The sequence below is a fragment of the Heteronotia binoei genome, chromosome 9 (assembly GCF_032191835.1).
Source record: "Heteronotia binoei isolate CCM8104 ecotype False Entrance Well chromosome 9, APGP_CSIRO_Hbin_v1, whole genome shotgun sequence".
NCBI classification, from domain to species: Eukaryota; Metazoa; Chordata; class Lepidosauria; order Squamata; family Gekkonidae; genus Heteronotia; species Heteronotia binoei.
Genome location: NC_083231.1, coordinates 60,805,492 through 60,814,868, shown reverse-complemented (window position 1 = coordinate 60,814,868; position 9,377 = coordinate 60,805,492). Strand labels below are relative to the sequence as shown.

General features: G+C 41.3%; 1 protein-coding gene across 6 annotated transcripts in view; it reads right to left on the bottom strand.

The window, feature by feature from the left end:
- Positions 1-6,020: 6,020 nt before the first annotated feature.
- The window catches only part of ZNF827 (zinc finger protein 827), a 205,797-nt gene continuing 202,440 nt past the window's right edge, over positions 6,021-9,377 (bottom strand). For 4 of the 6 annotated variants that reach the window (XM_060246682.1, XM_060246684.1, XM_060246685.1 and 1 more), the window contains one exon: positions 6,021-9,156. In XM_060246682.1, the coding sequence (XP_060102665.1) occupies positions 8,349-9,156 (808 nt within the window). In that variant the 3' untranslated portion in view covers positions 6,021-8,348. The remainder of the gene's footprint in view (positions 9,157-9,377) is intronic. The other 2 variants (XM_060246687.1, XM_060246688.1) reach the window with 2 other exon arrangements.

Here is a 9,377-nt window from a genome sequence, read left to right as displayed (position 1 = left end):
ATTTGGCCCTGTTTAAATTAGGAATTACAGGCTCTGTATCAAAGGATTTTACTGTTATCTTTAATTTGAATTTATTATTTAGCTTTTGGGGGGGGGTTTAGAGTTGGTTTTCATGTCTAAGGAGTCTCAAAGCAGCTTACAATTGCCTTCCCTTCCTCTCCCCTTGTGAGGCAGGTGGGGCTGAGAGAGTTCTGTGAGAACTGAGACTGGTCCAAGGTCACCCAGCTGGCTTCATGTGGAGGACTGGCGCATCAAACCCAGTTCCCCAGATTAGAGCCCACTGCTCTTAACCACTACACCATGCTACTTACTACATTCTAATTCTGCCTTTTCCCCAAGGAGCCCAGGACTGAATACATGTTTCTCCTCTCCTCCATTTTATCCTCACAGCAACTCTGTAAGGTTGTTTAGGCTGACAGAGTGTGTGATTGGCCCAAGGTCATCAAATGAATTGCCAAGACGGAGTGGGGATTCAAACCTGGGTTGCCCAGATTCTAGTTTGACACCTGAATCCACTGCACTGGTTTGGCCTGGTGTTCACTACCCTGTGAAGCGGGCTTAGGCTGTGAAAGGCTGACTGATGCTAAGTCAGATGCTGCTCTGAGGAAGTGTGCTTGCACACAAAAGCTCATACCTTGAATGAAACTTTGTAGGTCTTAAAAATGTCACTGGACTCAAACTTTGTTCTGATGCAAAGTTACCTAGTGATAGGGTTACCAACTCCAGACTGGGAAATTTCTGGAGATATCCAGGGTGAAGCCTGGGGAAGGTGAGTTTTAGGGGAGGGGAGGGTATAATGGCACATAATGGCACCAGTGCCATTCCCTCCCCCAGGAACTGATCACTATTGTCTGGTGATCAGTATAGTTCTAGGGATCTCCAGGCCCCAACTGGAGGTTAGCAACCCTATCTAGTGATCTCCTAGAAGAGTGGGGATTTGTAATGAAGTCATCTTCTCTGATTCCCCCACCCACTGGCAATTAATATATTACATTGTTCCTCATTCAATTTGCTTACTTTCAAGAGTGCAAGAGAAAAAGAAACCAAAGAATATTTAGGATTTGTGCAAAGGCTTTTTCAGATACCTGTAAAGGGCTTGTCAAAATTTGCTGGGTCTGCTGTAGTTTGAGTGCTGCTAAACAGCTATAGATATGGATATTAGTCAAGGCATAAGCCAAGCTGTGTTGTCTTTCCTTTCCATTGCAGGAGTAGTGATGAGTCTGAAGAAAGTGATTCAGTGCCTTCTCAGCTAGGTCTGTGGCCAAGGAAACTAGTTACCAACTGCTATAGTAGCAAGACTAAGTGTTAAACAAAACCAAAAAAACACAGCCCACTTTTTAGTAAATGTTTTGGCATGCTTATAGAAAAGTGTTGATTCTTCCCCAAGGAGTAATATATTTAGTTCAGGAAAACTATTTAGTTCAGGCTTTGAGAGGTACAAGAATAATACTAAAATATAAAATGCAAAACCAGAATCAGTATTTTCATCTGATCCAGAGATTTTTGTGTTCATTGATACATACACAGTTTTTCTGTACATTGCTAACTGCAAAAGAATAAGAAAATCTTTTTATGCAAATTAGGTCATGGGCAGATCTACTTGGATAAGTCTTGAAGATGAAAAGGCTGTCATACATGTGTTTTGTTTTTTTAAAAGATCTCTGGGTGGGGTTGCCAGGTCTAAGGAAATATCTGGGGACCTTGGAGGAGGAGTCAGAAGCAAGGTTGTGACAAGCACGATTGAATTCCAAAGAGTTCTGGCTATCACATTAAAACAGACTGTACTCCTTTTAAATGCCTTCCCTTCATTGGAAAACAGCTGCCAGTTCCAGCTTGGTGGGAAATTCTGAGATATTCTGTGGTGGAGTCTGAGGAGGGCATAGCATGGGCTTCATAGCATGGTCTTCCAGACACAGGTTCTTGCTGTGGAAACTGATTTCGAACCAGTCACAGCCTTCCTGCCTAACCTATTTCACATGGTTGTGATGCAGATCAAAGAGGGGAGAGGAGAATGATGTAAAGCTTCTTTGAATCTCCCCCCAACTGTGGAGATATGCTGTCTTTTTTTTACATAGAGGCTGCAGAGAGGGGGGAGGTTATGGAAAGCTGAAGTCAGAGGGGCTGATAAAAGGAAGGAAATAGGGTTGCCAACTCCAGGTTAGGACATTCTTGGAGATTTAAGGGGTGGAGCCTGATAGACAATTTAAAAACTGATAAGTCACTAGGCCCAGATGGCATACATCCAAGAGTTCTGAAAGAACTCAAAGGTGAACCTGTAGATCTCCTGACAAAAATATGTAATCTTTCATTGAAATCTGCCTCCGTTCCTGGGGACTGGAAGGTAGCAAATGTCACCCCCGTCTTTAAAAAGGGTTCCAGAGGAGATCCAGGAAACTGCAGGCCAGTCAGTTTGTCTTCAGTACCAGGAAAGTTGGTGGAAACCATTCTTAAAGAGAGAATTAGTAGGCACATTGATGCACAAAAGTTATTGAGGAAGACTCAGCATAGGAAGATCTTGTCTCACTAACCTATTAAGAGTTCTATGAGGGGGGTGAACAAACATGTGGATAAAGGGGACCCAACAGATGTTGTTTACCTTGACTTCCAGAAAGCTTTTGATAGTTCCTCATCAAAGGCTCCTTAGTAAGCTTGAGAGTCATGGGGTAAAAGGCCAAGTCCTCTCTTGGATCAAAAACTGTCTAATTAATAGGAAACAGAGAGTGAGTATAAACGGGCAATTTTCTCAGTGGAGGTGGTAAGCAGTGGGGTACCACAGGGCTCAATGCTGGGTCCAATGCTTTTTAACTTGTTCACGATTTGAAGTAAGCAGTGAAGTAGTTAAGTTTGTGGATGACACTAAATTGTTCAGGGTGGTGAGAACCAGAGAGGATTGTGAGGCACTCCACAGGGATCTGTCAAGGCTGGGCAAGTGGGGCCTCAACATGGTATATGAGGTTCAACCTGACCAAGTGCAAAGTAATGCTCATTGGGGCCAAAAATCCTAACTATTGATGGGGTGTGAACTCGCAGAGATGGCCAAGAGAGAGATCTTAGGAAGGGAATTGAAAACAAATCAGCCAGTATCATAATGCCCCTGTATAAATCAATGGTGCGGTCTCATTTGGAATACTGTATATAATTCTGGTCACTGAACCTCAAAAAGATATTATAACATTGGAAAACGTGCAGAAAAGGGCAACTAGAATGATTAAAGGGTTGGAACACTTTCCCTATGAAGAAAGGTTAAAACGCTTGGGACTTTTTAGCATGAAGAAACATCAACTGAGGGGTGACATGACAGAGGTTTACAAGATTATGCATGGGATAGAGAAGGCAGAGAAATAAGTACTTTTCTCCCTTGCTCACAATATGAGAACTTGTGGACATTCAATTAAATTGCTGAGCAGTCACGTTAGAACTGATAAAAGGAAGTCTTCGCTCAAAGGTTGATTAATACATGGAATTCACTGCCACAGGAGGTGGTAGTGGCTGCAAGCATAGACAGCTTCAAGAGGGGATTGGATAAACATATGGAGCAGAGGTCCATCAGTGGCTACTAGCCACAGCTTATTGTTGGAATGCTCTGTCTGGGGCAGTAATGCTCTGTATTCTTGCTGCTTGTGGGGGGAACAGTGTGAGGACTTCTAATGTTCTGACCGCACTGATGGACCTCCTGATGGGACCTAGTTTTTTTGGCCACTCTGTGTCACAGAGTATTGGACTGGATAGGCCATTGGCCTGATCCAATCCAATCACACCTTTATTGGCATAACGAAAAGAGATATACAGAGACTTGCCAACCAAACAGCTATCAGATATGTCTGTTCAAAGCATAAAAGACTAAACTAAGATCACAATAAAACCTGCTTAGAATAATTTTTAACAATTTCAGCCAAGAATTTGGCAACAGCTTTTGTGATATCGATTATATTGTCATTTAATAGGAAACGGCAATCAATCCTATTTTCTTGAATGTAGGAAGGTAAGGAAAGACTACCTTCCGGAGATTAGTATACAGTTGGCAGTTCAATAAAATACGCTGGATGGAATCCGGCAAGCTTGACCCGCATAGACAATGTTTCTCGCTAAAGGGGACTTGAAGAAATCTCCCATAGAGAACATTGGAGGGAAGTGCATTCATCCTGATCCAACATAGCTTCTCTTATGTTCTTATGAGAGGGTGGGGTTTGAGGGCGGGGACCTCAGTCAGATACAATGCCATAGACTCGTCTCCAAACCAGCCATTTCCTCCTGGGGAACCATTGTTGCCAATCTCCAGGTGAGGGCTAGAGATCACTCAGAATTATAACTGCTCTCCAGATGGCAGAGAGTGGGGGTGGGAAGACAGCAAGGGTGGGGGACCCAGTCATCCAGAGCTGCTTTATAGAGCTTTTATTTTTTTCCACAACAGGCCTTATTCCTAGCATTACAAAAAGGTCTAAATTTGTGCTGGCTAAACAATAAAACAATGGAAAAGAGAGGCAAAAATGATGCCAGAGTATAGCCAACTTTGTTTTTAATTAGAGTATATATACTTCCAAACTGGATACACTAGAAATTGGCAATGCAACGTAAGATGCAAAGAAATATACCAGTTACTGTCAAAATGACCCTGTACAGCCTTATAATGCAAAAAAAGCTTTATACAATACAAATTTCCATTAATGTACACAAACTTTGACAGTGTGATATTTGAATATGATACAGCAAGTTAAAAAGGAGAGGGGGAAGCAAGAAAAGTGCTGAAAGAAGGTAACAGAATTACTGGATCGAAAATAAGAAACCAGCCTATCTTAAAGAATGCATAATGGGAAAAGCAGATACAAAGTAAGTGTCTTTACAGAATTCAACAGAAATGTGAAACAAGCAAAGGATATCTATAGAGAGCATTCCTTTCTTTAGTGTTAAACAGGAAACCAATTGTATATGCAAGGGCCTTTATAAATACTGTGTATTTTTCTTAAAAAAATAAAAAACACCTCCAGATGCATTCTTTTTCTCACTCAGAAGTCATGTATAACTAACCTTCCAGAAATAATTCAATGTCCAAAGTGCTAAATAAAGCTGCCCAATTACATTAAGCATAACTATGACAGACAAATACAAAGGAAAATGGTTAAACCCAAGGCATTAAGTTGCTTACAGCATCATAATACTCATATTCCTTGACGTTCCTATGTATATTGCACCATTTTGGGTTACAAAACATCTTCCTTTAACATTTCTATGAGTGTGTAGCTTACTTGCTAGCAAACCAGTTAGTATTTTTGTTTTTAATAACGTCTCTGTTTGACCATTTGGAGAGTCAACCAGAAACATCTTGAATGTATTTAATAAATTACATCAATTGCTAACAGAATCAAAGTTCCAAAATTTATGGTATAAATGAACTCCCTTTTTATTTTTTTAAAAACAAAACCCTAACTGTAAGTAGCTTCCTAGTGGACAAGTCCTCCTTCTCTTAAAATTCCTAGCAAAGGATGAAACTGAGCCCATTCCACTCAATGGCAAGACTGCAGTCACGTTTATGAATCCAGATTACATCCCAAACCCACATAAACAGATACAAAATGTAGCCGTTTGTGTGTCTATCAATCTTGCTACAGCAGCATTCTGGAAAAGGGAAGTAGGTCATACCTGCTGTATTATGCAGAACACCACCTTACTGCATTGAAACAGCTCACAGCAGCACCTGACCTAGGTAGGTCTACCATGGCTGTTGCTATTCCCTTGGATGCTTTACTGTGTAGCTGAGAGGTCTTCCTCTGTGATAGTCCTCTTCTCTACCTATCTCTTTGTCAGGCAGCAGAATTTACATGATGATGCTCTGCCACATAATTGATGGATGACTATTACTAGGCACTACTATGCCATCATACTTGGGGGTAGAATGCCATTGTAAGGTCTTAGGTCATGATCACGCTACACCTGATCTTATGTTAAACACCTATTTGCCAGCAGAGCAATTTTTAGGATGAGTACCAAAAAGCAGTTTTAATCAAGACGAGCAATTTTATTGACATTTAACTGTAATAGATTAGCCAGGGGAAGCAACATGCTGACTACATTCTTGCATGGACTCATTACCAATTGTAGTTATCTTACTTTAACGTTTTAACTTTTTTATATTTAGAATTGGGATTCTTCCTTCTCATCCTCCATTGTAAACAGTTTCTAGTATTGTAACATTTACACAGATTTGGATTCCTTCCCACATATGTGTTTAGTGGCAGAAACTGGATGAGATGCCAATACACAGTAAACATCAGTGCATGGGTGAGAAAAAAAATTAAATGGTGGGAAAAGATATGAGTTGACTTAGATCTTCTATTAGGAATACCGCATTTGCTCCTTACTGCAATAAAGTGCAATAGTTATGTCATTTTAATGACCACAAAGTAAGAGCTTTAAGAAAATATAAAGTTAGCTTCCTAGAAGAGTATACTAGAATAGGCATTAACAAAATAATATAAAGGATTACAAATAACATGAATGGTAATGTGTACAGAGACGCAAAATTTGAAAATATAGCTGAAAAAGTTGGGCATATAAAAGAGAACCATATTGATTAAACAGCACCTTTTTGTCTTCATTTAAAAGAATATGCTGTTAACTTTCATATACAATCTGATATTCCTTCAGTCCACAAAAGAAACATTTCAATCTTCTACACTTTCTTACTTTTTTTTTTTTGCAAGTGAGAAACATACTAGTGCAAGACTCAAGCACTGTGCAAAACCTGCCTTTATTTAGTCTGAGTATTTATACCCAGAATTTACCAAACTCTTCCTTTTAAAATCCCATTTCCTGGATTTAATCACCATAGAATTTTCTTGTACACTCTTGCAAACCAAGTTTGCCACTGCATTTATTCAGTCCGAGAATGTGTATGGTTAACAATATACCATGATCTGGACCTGATTGGAGAGCTGCTTCTTAAAATACCTTTTTGCACTTGGCCTTGCATCAGTTGCAAAATGCAATGGTGCAACTGCATTTAAATCACCTTTTTCTTGGCGACCTAGATGGAAGAGTGTTGGGCTCTTGCATCAAAATAGTTTATTAAGAGCAATTTCAATGAAATGCATTTGTGCCCTTTAAAGCTGATGCTTGGCATGTGCATTTTGTACGCTGGTATTTGTACTCAAGTACAAAAGGTACTTTAAGATATGGCCTTGAATTACATGGATATAATGAAAAACTGACCTTGTGCATACATAAAACACACTTCCTGTTTACAGGTTTTTCTATACCCTCATGTGGGTCACTGCCATATTATGTTCAGGGTTACTTTGCATTTTTCCTGCATGGGGGTAATCACCATGTGTGCTCACTGTGACATTTTAACAGTGGCAGGAGTGCTATATTTGGGCAGTGCAAATGTATAGAGCAGGAGCCTAATTTACGAACACAGCCAAAAAAGAACAAGTACTAGAGTGGACATGCATTTGCACATGGACATCAGCTCCAGGAAGGAAAAATGTAACACAAGAAAAGCCCCTAGCTTTGCAGGACTCAAAGTAATTCCGTCTCCTCTTCAACCTTGATTTGAGGCCAACGCAGCAGCTATATGCTGCAGTTCTGAACAGTATGCCCTTTCTTCTCGGACTAAGCTGCTGTTTCCACATTCCAAGAATTGTAAATAAAGAGAAGTAGGCAAGGAAGTGAACATGGAGAATTGCAACAATGATCACAAAGGGCAGGGTCATAGCTCATTGGCAGAGCACATGCTTTGCATGTCTAAAGGTCCCATACTCAGTCCCTGCCTTCTCTGCTTAAAGACTCTCAGATAGCAAGTGCTGGCCTTAGACCATCTTAGGCCTTGGAGAGCTGCTGCCAGTCAAGAGCAGACAACACTGGCCTGGGTGGACCAGTTGTCAGACTCAGTATAAGGCAGCTTCATGTGTTCCTATTAAATAAAGTACAAAAGGATGTGCAAAAGCAATGTCATGGCACACTGCAGACAGACTTTCTTTCAGACACGCTCACACTCACCAACCCAAAGGAAAATGCATCAATATGTCATCTTTTGCCATTAAGGACACTCTTGTTCAGTTTAAACAAGACAAAAGAGTTTCTTATATAAGAGTACTGGGAACATGCCTCTGAAGGTAGAAGTATGCAGGAGGTCACCTCTCTGAAGATTTTAATAAAGCAGCCTTCATGTCAATGCATTAGGGAGACACACAGAGCCATTTTTTGTCTATACCTTACTAACAATGATCTAAAGTACAAATGTTCAGCCAGTCATACTTCTTCTCTTGGGTGCATGGTTTAGAGCAATGCATATACCTGCTGGATGTCTGCTGTGGGAGGGGGGATATTTTTGGTAGAGAATGTGGCTGTCTTTAGACAGTTTCTGCCCTTTCTGTTAGTCCTAGGTAGGCAAGGAAGGAGTGCTTCGGCGAACAGTCACCCAGACATACAGTCTGCGGCCTGGGTGGATGGAATGTGATATCAAAGTGGTTCCTGGGAAAAAACATGGTTAAGGGAATGAGGTGGGCAAATTCAGAGTTTCGATACTTGTCAAAACACAGGGAAGTGCCATTGACGGCCAAGGCCTTAAATGCCACATTTGGCTCTGCCCCACTGCTCTGAGCAGCTGACATGGCCACCGTTTGCAGAGCCTGGGAAGCTGACATGACTGAGAGAGGCGATAAGAGGCTTTGGGAACTGTTGGCAGCAAGAAGAGGACTGGCTTCCTTGGAGCTTGCCCCCTGGCCCTTTTTCTCTTCTTCGGAGTAGTCCCCGTTTTGGTGTTTCTTCACATGGCGGCTAAAGACAAATGGGTGGGTGGTCTTAAAGAGGCACTCTTCACAGCTGAAAGTCTGCCGTGGAGCATGCTTGAGCTTCTTGTGCAGGTTGAGATTGTCTTTGCGTTTGCAGCTGTAGCTGCACTGGTCACAGTGAAAAGGGCGCTCCCCAGTGTGTACGCGCACGTGCTCTATCAGCTTGTTGGCTGTCTTTGAAAGATAGCCACACTGGTCACACTTGTAATGGTTGCCAAGGCGATGCTCCCGGATGTGCATTTCCAGCTCCAGCTGATTGGCTTTCACTGCCTGGCAGATCCGGCACTTGTACTCCATTTTATAGTGGGTCTTCAAATGGCACTCCATTGCTGCTGGGCGGTTTGTGGAGTAAATACAGAATGGGCACCTATCAAAAACCAAAGAAATAGTGACAGTTGGTTCCAGGTAAACTACCATTTTCTGTTTCACTGATTTCATTTCAGCCAATCAAGGTATGTAAACACATTTCACAGTAAGAATGTGGTGTGCTTGGTTTAGTACAGAGGGACAAACTTAGTTTAAGGATGTTTAAAACATAAAAGGACTGAATGCTGAATTCTTTGAAGTGAAATATTATGAGGTGACACA